Consider the following 21,246-nt stretch of genomic DNA (forward strand, 5'->3'; position numbering starts at 1 on the left):
ATTCCAGTGGCAGTAGAAATTGGCACAAACAATTTCAAAAAGAATAAAACGGACCCCAAAATTACCCACCCTTCCCCCCAAAAAAACTAGACTAATTAATATGTGTGTATATGTATATATAGATTGCATTTTCACAGTGTAGCTTCACTTCTATGTACAGCGTTTAAAGCATATGCCTTTTTTAATAAAACATTTAATTTAAAAATATACCACAATCACACTTTTACAAAATCTCTTTATCTAAATTAATTTCCTGCCAAAACACTGGAGGATAAAGGCACAAGCATTAAGCCCTATTGGTTTTAATTTTTTTTTTTTTTTTTTTTTTTTTAAATCTTGTTGATACAGAATTCTAAATCATTAAAGCACTTTTTAATATCTAAAAAATCAGCATTAATAAAGCAAAGCACAGGAGCAGGTTGAAGCAATTTGCTTTGTTGATCATATTACTGGGACTTTTGGTGATAAGTGCATTTAAGGTAGCAATGAAAATAACAAGCAAGCTATCCACTATACAGGAGTCGCATATATTCATTCCTGGCAGTCACACAAATAAGGAATGTTTGAGCCTAACATTAACAATATCAGGTTTGACAATGACTAAATAATAGGATCAGCTGAATAGGTTATATATATATATATATATATATATATATATATATATATATATATATATATATATATATATATATACACACAAGCTTTCGAGACCACAACGGTCTGATGATAAGTGGAAACTGAAGGTACAGAAAGATTGAAAGCGTATTTTATATACATTTTCAGCTGACCCTAAGTTATCACCAAATAAAACCTAAACTTGGAGGTTCAGGAGAATATACCCCTGCATAGATCAATTCTGTTTCCAGTAACAGTCCAGCATGGCAGTATAGGCACTTGAAAATGAATCTAAATTATTGCTAATACAGGAATTGGTTCATGAATTCTATATGGCTTAGACTTTTCGATCCCTGAAATTTTTAATCTGCGTTCATGCCTTGTATTGGCTGGAAGGCACTTTTGGGTCCCCGGGTAGTATTTTGGAGATGTACGGAAGCTCGGAGTGAATCCTGATTAGAATTGTGAAGGGCCTCCCGCGGAGGTTAGACGGGCATTTGGGTCTCATCGTAGACATCCTCTCCTAGAGTCTCATCAAACTGCACCTTGGCATCGTCTGCATCCAACTGCAGAGAAACGAGATGGCATTATCATTATCACACAGGATTGAGAGACTCCTCGTTAGCAAGACAGCTACTGACACAGGTTCTCAACTGGTTCTTACAAGTGATTGCAGCAAACATAAGACTACCCCACATCATACCTTCCATTTGTTAGGTCTCGAATGTGTAGTTTTGAAAGAAACACATGTAATAGTATAAGGATCATCAAAGGCTAAGCAGTTAACACTGGAACCCAGGTGTGGCTGTATGTTATCCTACTCGGTATTCTACTGGACCAGCCCGGACACAGGAACAAAGGGATTGATAAACTGGGCTATATTGTCACCGGGCATATTGTTCTGTGTTTGGAACAGCATCGTAACTCACGCCAAGAAATGAATTAGTTTTCTTATCACAGTGGAAGCAGAGTTCACAAAGTTCAGCTTTGCACACGCCCAGTGAGGTAGGATATGTAAGACAGGCACTCATCAGTGAGAGTGAGACAAGCTACCCGAATCCTCTCCTGATGACAGACCATCTCCGTACCCGAGCTATCTCCCAGAGAATTAGGTAACTGATCACTATCTGATTCTTGCTTAAAAGCAGGTGCCACATTGCTGTGTCTAACGATCAATGTTCATGCTATAGACGTGTAACTCTTGAATATTGGAATCAATAAATGGAAACATGCCCATTGGTATTGTGTGCACTCATTTGTAGACATCAAATTAATTTGTTTCCTTACAATAGTACACATTTCATATTTATTTTAAAACATGGTATCTGTCACTACCCTTTTAAAAGTTTAACATGGTAAATTTGCACAGTAATTGTGCCCATGCTTTTCTGATGGTTATACTATGCATTTACTCTGGTTTGCCATGTTTAATATGCTTTACCATACCTCTCTGGGCTTTACAATGCTTTCTCTATGCTTTCTCTATGCTTTATTACACTTTGCTCTGCTTTTACCATGCTTTTAAAATGCATTATTACACCTTGATATGCTTTTATTATGGGAAACTTTTAGAAGTGTATACTATGTTAAGTAAATCTCTGTTTGCAAGCCTAGTTTCATTTGGACACCAGAGCCCTAAATCGTGAATGGAAATGCACCACAGGTAAGATTAATGAAAGTATTTTGTGAGCTGCAGCCTCATCTCAGTGTTAATTTGTTGTGCCTGACATGACTGCTTCATTTGTAATGCAATGTCACCGATATATCATCTTCGACTCTTAAACAGTCAATATATAAATAATTTAAGTTTCTTTCACTATTTCTAGATGCAGTGGCATGCATGACTGGCATTTTGTAATGTACAAAAGCAGCAATATATTCTGTAACGTACAAAAAGAAATCAGTCTGGCTGGGCAACGCTAGGCTGTTATAAACTAGCTGTGCCACTTTCCAGATTACAAACTCAAACAACAAGAGTGGCATCAATGCGGTTTCTCTGTAAGCTGACAAAATAGCATGAGCTACCAACCTTCTCAAGGTCTTACAAGTGACTGCTCTAAGAGATGGGCCTCATTGAGGAACGGTCCCTCAGAATAAACTCAAACACTTTGCAGACTTCAGCGCCCTGGCTGACGCTGTTCTGGTAGGTGTTTCTAATATTCCAGCACTTACGCATTTGATCTCGAGCTCGCTGAAGAGGCGGGTGAGCAGGAACCTGCGCAGGGGGATGGTGAGGATGAGGATGAAGGGCAGAGCCAGCGAGGCAGGGGTGGACTTGATCACCCACAGAAGCACCAGACAGACAATCTGAATCAGGGTGAACATGTGCATGCGCCACGTCTTCACCTGCAGCACAGAGAGAGGGGAGGGCATTAGCACAGAGAAGCCATAGCCCACACAGGCGCCCAATACTTGTAATATAGGGAAATATACAGATTGAAGTAGCAACGAGTGCATTTTTCACATATTATAAACCACAGATTTATAAAATATACCTGTAATATTTAATACAAAATATATGGACAAAAAATGCATATGATCTTTTTAAAATCAGAGGTGCATTATTTTATATTGCTTATTTATATTATGTATTTATCTGGCACGCGCCTTTATATGTTAACTATACTAAATATCACATATTTAATATAGGGTTATAGGATGGTAAATGTTTGTTTGGGGTAGTGTAAGGATATTTTTGCTGGAATAGTAAAACTAATAAATAATGATCTAAGCGTCAATGTGAATTCTTTACCCTTTTGAAGGATTCTCTGTTTACTTGACTGTTTACCATGTTTAATAACTATTCCATCAGACACAGGGGTGTAGTGCTGGGGGGTCGCGGGGGAGCGCTCCCCCACTTCTCTTGGACAGAGCGAGCACCACTTCCATACGTTACATGTAGAATATTGAACTGTTTTGCTCCTATTAATATATGGAGATAAATATACATGTGTATAACCCATACAAATAAGCAAAGAATGCAATAACCGTAAGAAGCCTTTGAGAGATAAATATAGTTTGAATATAGCGTGCCTGGTCTGGAACGACAGGTGTGAATAATGTAGAGAGGTGAAGGGGACCTGTATCAACGCTGTGCTGAGGTGTCAGCGTTTTACAGTTAGATGTAATAATTGGAACAGTTCTTATTTTTAGACCCATATATCAGAAATAACGTAGATCAAATAAGCTAATCAGTTACTTAAAAGATAAAACTCAATCGCAACAAACAAATAAAGGGTACCTGTGGCCTTACACAAGAGTTTTTTTTGCAAACGGATGCACTTGTGTTTCAAAATCTCAGTTTCATTCGCTCTTAAGTAGTGAGATGAGATGATTCTCGACCAAACCATTCAATATATTATTATATTAATAATAGTAATAATAATAATAATGATGACGGTGTTAATCGTGTGTATTAGTGTATGAAACTCACTTCTAAATATAGCACTACACCACTGATCAAACATGTGCCTTTTCAACCATACAATATGACTTAAAACAGCTATTAGAATAACACTGACCCCCCCCCCTCCCCCAAACCCTTTTTTACCAGTAATAAATCAAGTCTATAACATTCCTTATACTTCAATAGAAAGATTCCCTGCACTCTGATTGGCTGAGCTAGTGGGATATAACCCCTAGTATATGCCCTTATAGTTTGTTACATCACTTTCGGGCCCCCTTACACAAATGGTCCATAATGCCTGGTAATGCCCTCTGTGTCTGGGCTAATTGCTTACGTATCTGTGCATTATATGATGTGAGCCCTTCATTTCTGCTTTATTGATCAATTTGGAGGTTGACACGTTACAAGCAACAATTTTCCGACTCTTTAGACATGGGTTTCCTGAAGATCCTGAGTGCAGGAGCCAGTAATCGCGATTACTTATTGTTACTAATATTCGTGTTTCTAAAAAGGATCGGCACCACTGCTACCAAGATGCTCCACTCTCTTCCTGTAGACAGCCATCCTTAAAGCGTGGAGCAGAGTGATAAGCGGCATGTAATTAAACTGGGCAGCAGAAAAATCACTTGAATTCTACTGAGATAGCTGTGGTTTATTTTAAAAACAATTTGAAACAGCTACTAACTAAGGAGAAAGCTGCAATTAATGGAAGTTAAAACATAATAACTTAATAAATAATATATTGCAGATATGGTACAATGGTAGGGGGTATGGCTCATTTAGAATGGCACGCTGTAACGATGCACACAGACAGGTGGGGTGTAGGGGATCCTACCCGGTGGATGTAGGCCTCGTCAGGGTGGTATTTCGGGGGGACCAGCAGGAGGAGCATTCTGTCGAACAGCTGGATGCCGTTCAGGGAGGTGATCCCCATGTACAGAAAGATCCCGAAGAGCACAGCCAGGGGGATGAGCTTCAGAATGGGCTCCATCAGGATAGAGAGACCTGCGGCAAAGGAGCTGGATGAGAACTGCACCACACACTGGCACACTGGTACACACACTGGCACACACACACACACACCACACACTGATGACAGTTTCTCTTTGGGTCTGGGCTGCTCACACACACACACACACACACACACACACTAACACACTGAGCTGTAAGGGGCTGATTTCTCAAAGATTTTTACTCTAAAGTGCAAATTACTTTAGTTAAAAATAAAAACCTCACCGCCTTAAACTAAAAATAGCATTGTATTTGATATTTCTGAACATACTGAATTCATGTTAAAATAAAATGGTAACATGAGGTTAGAACAAAAATGTTTGTATCCCCTTGGCCACAATTTTTAATTTTTAGAATGAAGAAACTGTTTATGTGAACACTATGGGGTGTGAGACATTACCCTGCCAACACTTTGAAAAACATGTAGCCTTATAAAGCATAGACTGTACAGTACACAGTGGACTGGACCCTTCCGCACGCAGTAAATCAAGTGGGATGCTTTAGGAAGTGAGAATATTGTATATATATATATATATATATATATATATATATATATATATATATATATATATATATATATATATATATATGTATATATATATATATATATATATATATATATATATATATATATATATATATGTATATATATATATATATATATATGTATATATATATATATATATATATGTATATATATATATATATATATATATATACAGAGCATTAAAAGAAACTTATCACTATTATAACACATTTATATTGAACAAAAAAAATAAGGTATATAAATGAAATTAAAGAGAAAAATACCCCTAGAGTCTGCGAGAGCGGGGGCGGAAGATGACTCAACGTTGGACAACACGGTTAACGACTTAGGAACGGAAACGGATATGAGTATGGAGAGTACTTCACAAAAGACTAGTTCAAGATCTGCAGTTAACAAAGACATGGAGCTCCAGGTTTGTGTCTGCGGCTGGAGCAAGGCGACAACGGTCAGGGGTTTGAAGATTCATCAAGGGAGAATGAAATGCTTGAGGGAGAAGGGACAAGGGCCTCGCATTGATCAGTACTTCTTACGAAGTCAGTCAAGTCAGTCGAATGAAATCCAGCGACAGGAAGCAAACCACAGTTCGCAGGATATCAGCACCCCTGTCATAGATGTGAGGAGTATTTGCATGGACACAGTTAGTGATGAACCTAATGATCCTTGTGAACCCGGTCAGACAAACCAGCATAAGAGAGAAAAGAACCTCAACGGGCACAAGCCTGGAGTTAAATGGCCAAGAGCTTGTGAGAAAACTGCATGGGACACAGTAAACACAGATCTCTGCGTTGCATTGGAAAGATTAAGTGGAACAGTTGAAAAGAAGCTGGATAAATTTGGGGACATCATCTACGCATATGGAAGTGAGAGGTTTGGAGTTGAAAAAAGGAAGGAAAAAGTACAAACTATTCCTGGAAAGTCTAGACGGCAGCAGGAGATTGAACGCTTAGTTAGAGAAAGGAGACAGCTGAGGAACCAATGGAGAAGAGCAGAACAAAGTCAGAAGGAGGGACTCAATCTCTTACAAAGGGTCATAAAAGATAAGCTTGCAACATTGCGCAGAGCTGAGCGCCTACGGAAACGCTACAAAAAGAAGGAGCGTGCGAGAGCGAACTTTTATAAAGACCCATTCAAATTTGTAAAGAAGTTATTCACCAGTGAGAAGAATGGCACACTAAAAGCATCTAAGGTTGAGCTGGAGAGATATTTGGAGGAAACACATACAGATTCAAAAAGGCAGGAACCTATGTCAGTTCCGTCAGACATCCCACCTATCAATCCACCAGAATACCAAATGGAGGACTGTGCACCTAAGTGGAAAGAAATAGAGCAAGCTGTGAAAAAAGCAAGGGCTTCATCATCTCCAGGGCCTAATGGAGTTCCGTACAGAGTGTACAAGAGTGCTTCAGGAGTTCTACGAATTCTGTGGAAATTGATGAAAGTGGCATGGGAAAAACAGGTTGTACCAAGAGCATGGCGCCGAGCAGGTGGAGTCTTTATACCTAAAGAAAAAGATTCTACAAGCATCAGTCAGTTTCGTCCCATTTCCCTATTAAACGTAGAAGGCAAGATTTTCTTCAGCATTATTGCTCAGAGATTGTCAGCTTACCTATTAAAGAACTGCTTCATTGACACTTCAATACAAAAAGCGGGCATTCCAGGTTTCCCAGGTTGCTTAGAACACATCAATGTGATCTGGCAACAAATTCAATCAGCTAAAAAGGAGAGGAAGGAGCTCCATGTGACATTCCTGGATTTGGCTAATGCATATGGTTCAGTGCCACATGAACTACTTTGGGCAGCATTTGATTTTTTCAGTGTACCGATGACAATAACAAATTTAGTGAAAGCCTATTTTGGAGATTTGCAATTCAGTTTTTCAACTTCAGAATTCAGCACTACATGGCAATGCCTAGAGGTTGGAATAATGGCAGGATGCACCATTTCTCCACTGGCTTTTACCATGGCAATGGAAGTAATCATTAGGGCATCAAAATGGGTAGTAGGAGGAGAGCGCTTGGCTTCTGGAATGCGACTACCACCAATTCGAGCATACATGGATGACATGACAACCATGACTACAACAGTAGCCTGCACTAATCGATTATTGGGCAAATTAACCAATAACATTGAATGGGCACGAATGCAATTCAAGCCCACTAAATCAAGGAGCATCTCTATAATTAAAGGCAAAGTAGTAGATAAAACATTCTTCATTAATGGTGAGGCAATACCAACAGTGTCTGAGAAGCCAGTGAAGAGTCTTGGGAGATGGTACGACGGGGATCTAAAGGACACAGTTCGTGTGGGAGAAGTTAGACAACAAGCAGTGGAAGGGTTGAAGAGCATAGACAGCTGCGCTCTACCAGGTAAACTAAAACTCTGGTGCTTTCAGTTTGGTCTACTGCCGAGGTTGCTGTGGCCACTGACTGTGTACGAGGTTTCTTTGACAACAGTAGAGAAGCTGGAAGCTTTAATCAGTTCATACATCAGGAAATGGTTGGGAGTTCCACGCTGCCTCAGCAGAGTGGGACTTTATGGTAAAGGAATACTGCAGCTACCAGTCTCTGCTCTAACCGAGGAGTTTAAGTGCGCCAAGGTCAGACTGGAAATGACATTAGTAGAGTCACGCGATAAATGCGTAAGGGAGGCAGCACCTGTGTTGAAAACTGGAAGAAAGTGGGCGGCAAAGAAAGCTGTGGAAGATGCAAAGGCTGCCCTTCGAATTGGTGATATCATGGGGCAAGTTCAGCATGGAAGAGGGGGTCTTGGTTTCAGTTCAACTCCTCCTACATGGCACAAGGCGGCCCCAGCTCAAAGGAGGAAGCTGGTAGTCAACGAGGTGCAAAAGCAGGAGGAGAGGATGAGGTGTATAAAGGCCATTTCCCAGGCCAAACAGGGAGAATGGATGAGATGGGAGAGTGTGGAACAACGCAGGATTGGCTGGCAAGACCTATGGTCAATGGAACAGAGCAGGATCAGTTTCCTCATCAGGTCAACATATGATGTTCTCCCATCACCACAGAACCTAAACCTCTGGGTAGGAGAGGATCCCTCATGTCCTTTGTGTTCATCACCTGCAACATTAAGGCACATTCTGACAGGATGTAAGGTGGCTCTTAGCCAAGGACGGTTTACTTGGCGCCATGACCAGGTGCTGCGATGTTTGGCCTTAGCATTGGAAGACAAGCGTAACATGACCAATAAGTTGCCACCTGTTCCATCAAAACATTACACACAAAAGACAACATTCCTCCGCCCAGGAGAGCAACCACCAAGAAAAGGTGTTAAAACCAATCCTCGCCCAGGACAACTGGAAGCTGCTAGAGACTGGAATATGCTGGCAGATGTTGGTCAACGGCTTATTTTTCCACCTGAGATTGCCACCACTAACCTTCGACCAGATATTGTCTTGTGGTCTGGATCAGCACGCCTTGTTCACCTGGTAGAGTTAACAGTGCCATGGGAGGATGCTGTAGATGAGGCGTATGAGAGGAAGAAACTGCGGTATGCTCAACTAGCCACTGAAGCGGAACAGCGAGGATGGAGAGTTCGGGTTTACCCAGTGGAAGTGGGTTGTCGAGGATTTGTGGCACACTCTACAACCCGGTTTCTCAGAGACGTCGGATTCAGTGGCCAAGAGTTGCGTCGCACAGTGAAGAACTTATCTGAAGCAGCAGAGAGGAGCAGCAACTGGCTGTGGTTGAGACGGAAAGATTCTGGCTGGGGACAGGTAAGTAAGCTGGGCTGAGTTGAGTGGGGGACGGAGGGGGGTGATGCTGGGACGCCAGAATCACCGTCGAGCCCTCTTGAGGTGTCGTGGGCTAGTCGACGAAACACTGAGGATGGAAGGTGCCCACTTGAAAACCCCAGAGATGTACCCTACTTAGCTCAATCCAGACGGTTGTCATGCTGATGCGCTGGGGAGGCCGCACTTTGGTTGATCCCCGGAGCCAGCATCGCAGCCGTTGTGTGTGCTGATGCGCCAGGGAGGCAAAATAAGCTGATCCCTGGAGCCAGCATTACACTTCAGCCATTAACACCAGACAGAAGGATATCTACATCATCATATGGAAGGAAACGTAAATGGAGGGAGACACATATGGATCACATTAGTTTACTGTAAAGCTACGTCTTAGTTGGTGCTTATCTTGGCGAGAGCCGAGTTCAAATCAGCATGAAGTTTTAACATCTACTCTCGTGTAATGGAAATCATGGACATTGACGAAATGTTTTTGGTTTCTTTTTAATCACTCGATCATTCATCCTTGACCATGACACGCTTGAGTGACTGTGGCTGAAGCATATGCACTTAATCATCTAATTAATGAGACAGTTGATTGGACCCTGGATATGAAGTGATTTCAGCTGTTGAATTGCAAGCTTGAATAAATGCAATAAAGAAAATCACAGAAAAAAAAATAATATGCCACATCTGTCAAGAGAGCAGCGCCTTCGTGCGATCGGTTGGAGGCTGGACTAGGGCAGCGTGCTGTGGCTCGCCGTCTTGTGTGCTCACAGCCAGCAATTTCAAACCTGGCGAGACGGTATAACTAGACACACTCTGTCAATGACAGGCCACCAACTGAGAGACCAAGAGTCACAACACCTGCCCAAAATCGACCTGCTCTAAATCATTTTTCGATCACATCTAGTGAATTTTATCCAAATATAAGTGATAAGTTTCTTTTGATGCTCAAATATCAGTGATACGTTTCTTTTGATGCTCAAATATAAATGATACGTTTCTTTTGATGCTCAGTATATATTTTATGAGATGGATCAGATCTACGATTCTGGGGGTTCACTTATGGTAAGATTTCTTTGAGTCAATCATTTTCTTGTGCTTTCCTAGTGCACCTCTTTGTCGTGAGTAGCTGCAGTTTCCTATAATGGGCTGGCAGCGGTGCTGATGCCCTCCTTACCCACAAGGATGGCGACGAGCATCCCGCTGATCCTCTGCTCCAGCACCTTCTCAATCTCCGGTTTGGCCCCCTTGCTCATGACGGTCAGCGCGTTGGCGTGGGTGACAGAGCGCACCGTGGCCGCGCTGAGCCAGGGCAGCCCAAAGAGGGCAGCCACTCCTCCCATTCCCACCACCAGCAGCAGGTCCAGGTGGAACCCGGAGCCCTTTACCATCTTCCTCTCTGGCTTGCTCACGATAAGCCTGCTCAAGCGGCAGGGGAGCAGAAACAAAAAGCATGGGAAACAATGGCAAATACTCTGTTACATTCTGTTACAAGCTTCTGTTACATTCCCTTATTTTTCCCCCCTGTTCCTTTATTATGCTATCCATCACTCTCAATGGTTCTTTTTGCAGTTACTCACATTCTGTGTGTGTTTTTCCTTCAAATGTTATTTTTATATTAGTGAGCACCAGCAACGACAAAAGGAAATTCGCTCTAATTTGGCAGGTCAATAGATGACACTGACGCTTACGTCTATAGAGACACATTGGCTGATGTTTTATATATCTATGCAGGTAACTGGAACTGAAGGGCAGCTACTCATCTCAGCCCGACTTGCAGCAGCGCCACCTTGAGGACTGCCAGCAAGGACAAACTTAATTTTAGTTAGGGGTCCAAAGTGGAACTAGGTTTAGTTTTGTACTTTGTTTTGTTTTGTTTGTGAGTGATAATACTGTGCCTGCTGTGCGGAGTCCTAGTGAAGACAATACATATACAGGTACTGCCCTGTTCTACCGTGAACATTGTTGTGGACATTTATTCTTACACTAGAAGACAGCGGACAAGATCCTGAAATAAGTGGTTGAAATGATTTGTTGTATTTAAATGTATTGTTTGGTTTGTGTGTTGGTGGTGGTTGACAGGGATGGGTTTAATCGATGATTAATTAGGCTCCAGCCACATGGGATAGGGGAGAAAAATCATTTGTTTGGGGTGGATGTTTGGAAGGAAAAAGAACAAGACAGAGCTGGGAGAGAAAGATTTAAAAATAAGAAAAAAATAATACTATTGCTACTTGTGCTGGGAGGACCAGCACGGTACTTGTTTTTGGAAAATTATTTGTGTGGGAGATTTGTTTTTGTTCAACCTTATTATTTTTGGCTCTGTGAGCTGTGGTTTTTGTACATCCTTTTGATTTAATTTTGTTTAATAAATGCGCGACCCAGTGCTTTCAACCCCGCAAGTACCTGCCTGTGTCTGCCTCTGTCAACTTCCTGGTCTGGGTAAGTCACCACTTGAGCCGAAAAAGGTTGCCCAGCTCAACAGGCAGAGGCGCCTGTGTGATAGGAATGCTCTGTGCTCATGGCTGGCGGAGGTGTGATAGGAATGCTCCATGCTCGTGGCTGGCGGAGGTGTGATAGGAATGCTTTGTGCTCGTGGCTGGCGGAGGTGTGATAGGAATGCTTTGTGCTCGTGGCTGGCGGAGGTGTGATAGGAATGCTCCGTGCTCGTGGCTGACAGAGGTGTGACAGGAATGCTCTGTGCTCGTGGCTGGCGGAGGTGTGATAGGAATGCTCTGTGCTCGTGGCTGGCGGAGGTGTGATAGGAATGCTCCATGCTCGTGGCTGGCGGAGGTGTGACAGGAATGCTCCGTGCTCGTGGCTGGCGCCTGTGTGATAGGAATGCTCCGTGCTCGTGGCTGACGGAGGTGTGATAGGAATGCTCTGTGCTCGTGGCTGGCGGAGGTGTGATAGGAATGCTCCGTGCTCGTGGCTGGCGGAGGTGTGATAGGAATGCTCTGTGCTCGTGGCTGGCGGAGGTGTGATAGGAATGCTCTGTGCTCGTGGCTGGCGGAGGTGTGATAGGAATGCTCTGTGCTCGTGGCTGGCGGAGGTGTGACAGGAATGCTCCGTGCTCGTGGCTGGCGCCTGTGTGATAGGAATGCTCCGTGCTCGTGGCTGGCAGAGGTGTGACAGGAATGCTCTGTGCTCGTGGCTGGCGGAGGTGTGATAGGAATGCTCCGTGCTCGTGGCTGGCGGAGGTGTGATAGGAATGCTCTGTGCTCGTGGCTGGCGGAGGTGTGATAGGAATGCTCCGTGCTCGTGGCTGGCGGAGGTGTGATAGGAATGCTCTGTGCTCGTGGCTGGCGGAGGTGTGATAGGAATGCTCCATGCTCGTGGCTGGTGGAGGTGTGATAGGAATGCTCCGTGCTCGTGGCTGGCGCCTGTGTGATAGGAATGCTCCGTGATCGTGACTGGCGGAGGTGTGCTAGGAATGCTCCATGCTCGTGGCTGGCGGAGGTGTGATAGGAATGCTCCATGCTCGTGGCTGGCGGAGGTGTGATAGGAATGCTCCATGCTTGTGGCTGGCGGAGGTGTGATAGGAATGCTCCGTGCTTGTGGCTGGCGGAGGTGTGATAGGAATGCTCCGTGCTCGTGGCTGGTGGAGGTGTACTCACGTTGTGATCTGAGACTCGAGGAAGATGAGAATGAAGACCAGCAGCGCCGGGACGACAGATGCAAACATCATCCAAATGGGGAACTCCTCCTTCAGCCCCATGGGGTTGATGAACCAGCCTCTCTGATCCTCGAGAGACACCGACAGACCGGAGGGCACACTCAGTTTCTGGAAGGTCAGCACAGTTAGAATATTAGCACTGTAGTATCATTATCAGGGGTTCTGAAGAACGACTCTGTCGATACTGACCTGGGTATAGGTGTCAGTGATGAAGAAGTCTATGAGAACCATGATGAGGATGGAGATAGGGACTCCAAAATCCCCGATAATACGACGGATCTGGGAGAAGAATATAGTTACAAAGGGGTTTCATTGGAGAATTAGTCAGTTATGGAAACGCAATGGTCCTTTTTAACTGAAAGTTTGCACTACAGTCAATAGCTATAAATCGTAAGATATATACCAATACAATACAAGTAAAATCCATTGACAAACTTTTTGACGACAAGGAAGACATTATAAAGGCTCCTCTCTGAGTGCTAACCAAGGTTTTAAAATCCATTTTCTTATCTACAAGACCTCTTGTATTACCACTTCTTTTGCAAATCTTTTTGGTTCTTTGCTTATTTAAACTTCCGTCTGGAATATTAAGATAGTAACGCTGCAGCTGAAAAAGTTGCTGTTGCTTCCTGGTAGCCAACCATGTGCAGCACATTTATCTACAGTGTTGTTTTTTCATTTGCATTGCAGTCCTATTATGTACAGTTGGGAGTACATTATTCCTTAAATCTAGAAAGAGGTAAGACCATTCATTTAAAAGGCTTCCTTGGTTCTCCGTTGGGTTTTTTCAAACAAGGGTGAATCCTTGAATACTCACTTTCCCTGGTAGAAACATGCTGTTCTTGAATTTCCTGAGGAAGAAGGCAATGAGGAAAGTTCCAAACATGAGAACCAGGGACAGCAGGGCAGTGTTGGGGTAGGAGACATTCGAGGTGCTGCTAGCTGTGCTATTGTCTGCATTGGAGTTCGGGGGGTCATAATTCTTAAGCAAGGGGTGTTGCTTGAAAATCTGTTTGGAGAAGTTCAGAGAGGGTTCACTTGATTTCACTCATCAATGTCCTTATCATCTACATTGCCGGATGTGTGGATTACTATCTGCGAGCTAAAAAGCTACAAAGTTGTATTCAGCCATGAAAACGATTCAATCAAAAAATCTAATTATTATTATTATTATTATTATTATTATTATTATTATTATTATTATTATTATTATTATTATTATTATTAATGTATTTCTTAGCAGACACTCTTATCCAGGGTGACTTACAGCTGTTACAAAAAATCACATTACAGATCAAAGCAGTTATAAAGTACAGTAAAATCAGTAGCAGATAAATCAAATAAAAGCAAAATAAAGAATACCGTAAATAATTACATTGCTTATACGAGTAAAGTCCAGTAAGAGCACATGGTAAGTACGATGAATGGATGAGAATGATTTAAAATAAGAGCAATTACAAAAAACGTGAATACGGATACCTATAAGAGTAAAATCAAATATAAGATACAAGAAGTAGTTATAATTAAGAGCAGTAGTAGAATACAGCAAGTTATGGAGCAGTTCAGTGCAAGTACAAGCTGATGCAAGTACTGGTACAATAGGGTGCTATATAGTCCAGTATAGTTGAGAGTTGTGAGGTTTACAGACGCTGTCTGAACAGGTGTGTCTTGAGGAAGCGCCGGAAGGTGGTCAGGGACTGAGCAGTCCTGATATCCATGGGTAGACAGCGATAGGCGAGTACAAGAGTTGAATTGGATGCTAGCGGCGATAGGGAGCCAGTGCAGAGAGCGGAGCAGCGGTGTGGCGTGGGAGAATCAAGGAAGGGAAAAGACAAGGCGAGCAGAGGATGGATCGCAGAGGCAGGGATGCCGGCCAGGAGGGAGTTGCAGTAGTCAAGGCGGGACAGTACCAGGGCCTGAACTCGGAGCTCCGTGAAGTATTGCAGTATTGTAGAACCACACTCTTTATGAGCTCAGGTTTTTGTATTTAGATGTATTCTATGTGATTTGGGGTTCTGTTTTTCTAAATCATTTTTAAAAATCTACTTTCATCTGGTTTTAAGCTGCTTTGAGGTTATCTAGAGAATCCTGAATAGCCTTCTTTATTCCATTATAATCACATAACAACTGAATCTCTCACCTGCTATAAATGTAGAGCAGATGGGGCTAGCAGAATTGAAAGGTCATACTGTGACATTATTTTAATGGCATGGGGAAGGCTGTTTAGTGCCGGTGTTCCATAGAACCATGTGGAACCACGCCTCCCACAGGCACGTTCCAATAGCTAAAGCCATGAAACCATGCCTCCCATGGAACCACTCCTCCCCCAGGCACGTTCCAATAGCTAAAGCCATGAAACCACGCCTCCCATGGAACCACTCCTCCCCCAGGCACGTTCCAATAGCTAAAGCCATGAAACCACGCCTCCCGTGGAACCATGCCTCCCCTCGCTAACGGTATGACATTATTATTACTTAAACTGGTATTTGTGGAAACATCGACACAGTGAGAATAATATATGAGTTGGTGATGATGATTATGCATTCCCCAATTATTAATATACACATATTCTCCAATTATGAATATTGCAATATCATGTATACTTAGAAATATTCATGTAAATTGCTGTGCACCTCTCACTAGCCTGAGAAAGAGAAAGTGTGTATTAACATATACAGTAACAAGTTTTATTCAGAAACAGTATGGGTTTACATTCACAGTAAGCTGGTTTTAGACTTATTTTCTTTCATTTCAAAGGACCGCATTATTTATAAATGTATAAATGCACAGACTATGATAATTAATTGCCTTACCTGTTCTGTCCTGAATGATACAGTAAGATGTTGCACAGGGGAGACACCCTTTTATGGGAGCAGCGTTCACAACCACAAAAGTAGAAACGCAAGCGCAGTTCATACAGGGAGGCGTGGTCCCACAGAGGGGCAGGGTTTTATGGAACACTGGCACTTAAGATGCTCTACACCAGCTCAAAGCATATTTTAATTATTATCAGTTTATTTAGCAGATGCCTTTATCCAGGGCGACTTACAGAGGTGTGTGAACTATGCATCATCTGCAGAGTCACTTACAACTACATCTCACCCGAAAGACAGAGCACAAGGAGGTTAAGGGACTTTCTCAGGGTCACACAATGAGTCAGTGGCTGAGGTGGGATTTAAACCAGGGACCTTCGGTTACAAGCCCTTTTCTTTAACCACTGGACCACACAGCCTCCTCAGATTGCTATTGGCCACATTATTTGCAAAGGGTGTGCAAACTATTGTCAACAACTATACGGTATATGGTATAAAGCTATAAATGGAAACAAATTGTGATTTACTTAAAAGTTTTACTTAATAAAAATGATAATAACTTGGAGCCACAGAGACACTGGTCAGGATTGCAAACCCCATGAAGCAGCCACAGAGACACTGGTCAGGATTGCAAACCCCATGAAGTAGCCACAGAGACACTGGTCAGGATTGCAAACCCCATGAAGTAGCCACAGAGACACCCAGGAGCACGAACCTTGTAGAGCTTGAAGAAGGTCTCGTAGATGAAGATGAGGGAGATGAGGAAGGAAAAGATCTCCTGGGTGAAACGTGAGATGAAGCGCACCAGGAAGCTGCCCTCGAACGCCACAATCACAACCACAATGAGGATGAGCCAGAACCCGATCCACACGCGCCCCACGATGTACTCGAACCCCTGGGATTCACAGAACTGTAGATAGGGAGAGGGGGGGTTAATGGCTTACACTTTAAACATTTAAAAGCTAGATCAGTGTTCATTTTTCCTAAATACTGAAAGCAATTGTAGCTAACAAAACGATTTCATAAATATTAGCCATTTTCTTCCATTAGATACATGGGTATGTCTGGTTTGATACAGTATATCCAGTGCTGTAGATGGTACTGAAGTTGGGACCTAAATCTGTTTAATTTAGAAGACAATTGATTTAGAATGGTTTGAGTTATTGCTTTCAATTACAAGCTTTATAAACCCCAGCTGGCAATTTAGATAGGGAGTCGCTCGCTACAGGAGATTATGTATGCTGTGATTTTAAACAGCTTCACTAATCCAAGATCTGTAGATTTGTGAAATACAACGCTCTGGATAAACTGCTGTCTGATAGCAGCTATTGGAATGAGTTACAACAGCAGCAACTCTTCATCTGTAGTGTTGTAATAAGTGCTTGAATTGCAGTACTGCTTGCTCTATATTCCAAAGACTTGTGTACCCGCGTCACAGGAAATCAGGCAATTACTTCATATAATACACTGTATTTTTGTTACTATCTATAATTATCATTTAATCATTGAATTTCCAACGAATCCTCCCTTTAAATTCAGTAATTCGCAAATGCGCAGTATAGGCGACATCTACTTTTTTCACAGTGTACCGATCTCCTTTGACACCAGCACTTCTTAAAGTGCATATAGAGATGCAGACCCAATCTGCTGATGAGCTCGCTTGCTGTTCTTGTAGCTGTGAATATTGAACACCTGAGCCCCTGGGAAGTGATTTTGACTGGAGCTCTGTTTAGTGAGTGCTCTCTTATTTCAATTTTAAACTTGGGAGTTACTTATTGTAGTTAAAATGTTGCAAACTTATGCATATCTGCCATCCCCCACCCCCCATTTCTCTGTGTACCACCACTTTATTATTCCATTTCAAGCACTGGTTGTATTTGAGACGTTTGCAATTTAAAGTACAAAATACACAAGATAAGGGGGCTGGGCAGTTAGTGTTGCTTAATGAGAGGTACAGACATGATTAAAAACACTTGGGTAAGCACTCCTTTAACCCCACTAAGATTGGGAAGCACAGGGCTATATCTAAGGTGTGAGGCGAAACACGCAGTTTACCCCGAAAAAGGCTTCCTCGAAGACCAGGAGCGGTCCTGAAAACCCGATGACAAGGAGGGGCTGGGCCCCCACCAGAGAGAACAGGACCCCCTGAACAGCTGTGGACACCAGCAGCTCCGACACCCCCATCCAGTTCTTCGTCTTCTCCCCTGTGGCAGAAACAGCGACACTGTCTGGGTAAGCTCTACAACACTGTGGCTGGCTCGCTCTAGGACTCAGAGACACAATTGTTTTTTAATTGTTCTACTTTTACAAACTAGTTTTAAAGTGTAACGCAGGAAGTTAATTCATTGTGATGTGTGGTGCAAATAGTCACTGGTGGCAGGGACCTAAATCAGTTCAATGATCAGACTAATCTATGATATTGCCTTTGATGTCTGACTTAAAGGGCCCAATATGAAAGATTCAGTGTAATGGCAGGTTTCACCGGAGCCCAAGTGACAACAAAGCCTGATACCCAAAAAACATCAAACTGCACAATGGACTTGTGAGAAATCTGAAGTGCTAATCTGACTTTAAGGTATATGATATCCTGGGGCAATCTGGATTCATTCATTGGTTTAGTTCCTTTGTTAAGGACTTTAAGAAAAGGGCAGGAAGTTAGTTGGCCTCATTAATTTAATTATAGACATGGCTAGAACAAGACCAGGACTGTAAGCCAAATGCTGCCTATTCCTGCCCAAGGCAGCCACACTGGGGATGATAGTTCCAATGGAGTCTGGCTGTGATAGACTGCAGGGGTGAGTCCAGGTCCACTCCAAGTTTAACAGGCATATTGACATGATTACCTACGTGAGGACCTGCATGGTTGGATCAAAGACCTGGGCTGGATCCCTGAAGTCAAACACAGGCAGACACCTTGGCCATTGCAAGATAACACTTTATGTCCTTATCATCACAACACATTCTGTCACTGAAATAATAAGGGGCTGGTTGGAGCAAAGTCTTGCAATATAACTGAATGTGTTGTGTTTGGGGTGTCTTTTATTCTACATTGTCATCTCATGCTGGTTGGGCTGCTCAAACTGGGAGCCCCCATACACATGAGGTACAGTATTAACTTATATTGCAAGACTTAATACGATATCAAACTATATAGTCTGTGAATGATACTGTAATAAATGGGTAAGCTACATTCCTTTCCTTAGCTTTCTTCCAATCTAATGAGCTTGTCTGGAGAATCTGCCAGGACAGACTTCCTCATTCCTTTCAAATCATGTGACAGCATGGCTTTAAATCCTTCCAGCCCCACCTATTCTCTTTCCTTTCCTCTCCCTCCCTCCCTCCCTCCCTTCCTCCCCTCCCCCTCTCTCTCCCTCTCTCTCTCTCTCTACTCTCTCCCCTTTCTCTCCCCCTCTCTCTCCCCCTCTCAATTCTCTCCCCCTCTCTCTCCTCTCTCCCTTTCTCTCTCTCTCTCTCTCTCTCTCTCTAGCTACAACCTTCCTCCTGTTCCCCCCCCCCCCCCCCCCGGCTTACCCAGCAGCCCCCCAAACGTGACGGCGGGCGAGAGGGCAGCGAAGTAGATGAAAATGACGGCGGCCAGGACCTGGGGGTTGAGTGCGTCGGTGATGTCACTGATGTAGTGAGGGTAGCGTCGCTTGATGTCCTTCACCAGCCCCCCGAAGGGTCTCCCTGTCCGCCTGAGAGGGTCGTCCACGTCCCCAGCCTTGGAAGGCAGGACTGAGAAAAGAAAGTGGACAGTCAACAAAGAATTCAGTCAACAAAGAATTTTTTGACATAGATGACCACCCAAGTCACTCGCCAATTGACATTAAAACCTGAAGACCTGCGACAGTCATTGTACAACCTGCAAAATAAAACTGATGTAAAATCACTGTTTGGGTGATGTAAAAAACTGAAGTTTGGTCATTATCATCATATGATTGCATATACACCCCATTAATTAATGGTTTCTTAATTACAGTTGAAAATTATATCATTTGAAATTGTTTTAGCATTTCTAAATAGAACATTTTACAATAACAGGGAACCCCCCTGGTTTATTCCTTGGTGCTGTAAAATGCTCTAAAAAATCATGCTGTAGCAACAACCCTACTGTATCTATTTGAAAAGTTTCAGTGTCTTATACATCTGCCTGGATTAACTGTTAACTGGTCTGCTGTGTTCAATTGAGTTAATTTGAACTTATTAGGAATAAATAAATATTTGAAATTAGGTTATATATTCTAGTTTAACCCTTATTAAAGTACAGCAAAGTGTAGTAAACCACAGTGAAATCATGATCAAATATAAGTATGCATTGCAAAGCCCAGAGAGGTGTGGCAAAGCATATTAAAAAACATAGCAAACCATGGTAAACAATGGTAGATGCATAGCATAACTATAGGAAAAGCACATGGAAAACTGAAACATTACTGTGGTACAGGAACACTTGCAAGACACATGAAATAGGAAAATAAATGCAACTTAAGAGAAAAAGGAAAATGTGAAACGGTTACAAAAAGCTTGATTATTGTATAATTTCTTTGGATCTTCTAGAACTAGCATGATTTATCATTACTGCACAGTGCAGAACGGGGCCCCATCCTCCCAGTGCTACAGGGGGTAAGGGACTGGCTTGTGGTCATGCTCCTGGGGGGCTGGTTGTACCTTTCCCTGGTCTCTTCGACAGCTGCTTCTCTCCCTCGCTCTCCAGCGGTCTGGAGCGGCTCTTTAGGAGCTGCTTCTGGAACTGCACTATGGAACGCAGTCGGCCTTCGTTCTGGATCTCGCAGGGAGGGATCACGATGCTGCAGTCCAGGAACTCCTTGATCCCGGTCACCAGTGCTCTGCGGCTCTCTGCCAGGTACGCTGCCGCGTTGAACTCCTAGAAGAGGGGGGGAGACCAGCCACGTCAAATTCAGTCTGTCCAAAAACATCATTTTACATGGAGAAAACCAGCCAAGTTAGAAAGGAACCGGCCATATAGATCTACAACAATTATGCTGAATTTCATGAAGATGTTTTCCACTTTGACTGCCTAATCATCCACAGTTAGGGTAGTCTGGAAACTGTGGCGCTGATACAGCTGGGATAGCTGTGGCAATACCCTGGATTTCCCATTAAGTTTGGTCTTGTAGAGGACCACTATCCTTTATTCTAACTTGGCTGGAGTTATTACTGAGACAACCACTAGAGCATCCTATTGCAATATACACATGACACCCCTCCAGTATTTGTATGTATTTATTTATTTAACCAGGAGATTTACCCATTGAGACCTAATTTACAAGGGGGTCCTGGAAAACAATAAAAAGACAATTACAATGTACAAACAACGCAGTAAAAACATGCATGGTTCAAACTTAAATCGGCAGCAAACAGAGATCAAAGAACGGAGTAAATAAGTCATATTTATTTGTTAATGTGGACTGAAGG

The 21,246-nt window shown here is 42.8% G+C and overlaps 1 protein-coding gene across 4 annotated transcripts in view; it reads right to left on the minus strand.

Annotated features, from left to right (window-relative positions):
- Window positions 1–300: 300 nt before the first annotated feature.
- slc4a1b (solute carrier family 4 member 1b (Diego blood group)) overlaps window positions 301–21,246 on the minus strand; it is a 45,006-nt gene continuing 24,060 nt past the window's right edge. For all 4 annotated transcript variants that reach the window (XM_034055583.3, XM_034055582.3, XM_034055584.3 and 1 more), the window contains 11 exons: window positions 20,479–20,695; window positions 19,345–19,548; window positions 17,869–18,017; window positions 16,529–16,723; window positions 13,818–14,009; window positions 13,190–13,279; window positions 12,942–13,108; window positions 10,502–10,743; window positions 4,857–5,026; window positions 2,788–2,961; window positions 301–1,181 (listed from right to left, as the gene is read on the minus strand). In XM_034055583.3, coding sequence (XP_033911474.1) covers window positions 1,101–1,181; window positions 2,788–2,961; window positions 4,857–5,026; window positions 10,502–10,743; window positions 12,942–13,108; window positions 13,190–13,279; window positions 13,818–14,009; window positions 16,529–16,723; window positions 17,869–18,017; window positions 19,345–19,548; window positions 20,479–20,695 — 1,881 coding nt within the window. In that variant the 3' untranslated portion in view covers window positions 301–1,100. The remainder of the gene's footprint in view (window positions 1,182–2,787; window positions 2,962–4,856; window positions 5,027–10,501; window positions 10,744–12,941; window positions 13,109–13,189; window positions 13,280–13,817; window positions 14,010–16,528; window positions 16,724–17,868; window positions 18,018–19,344; window positions 19,549–20,478; window positions 20,696–21,246) is intronic.

The sequence above is a fragment of the Acipenser ruthenus genome, chromosome 33, assembly GCF_902713425.1.
Source record: "Acipenser ruthenus chromosome 33, fAciRut3.2 maternal haplotype, whole genome shotgun sequence".
Lineage (NCBI taxonomy): Eukaryota > Metazoa > Chordata > Actinopteri > Acipenseriformes > Acipenseridae > Acipenser > Acipenser ruthenus.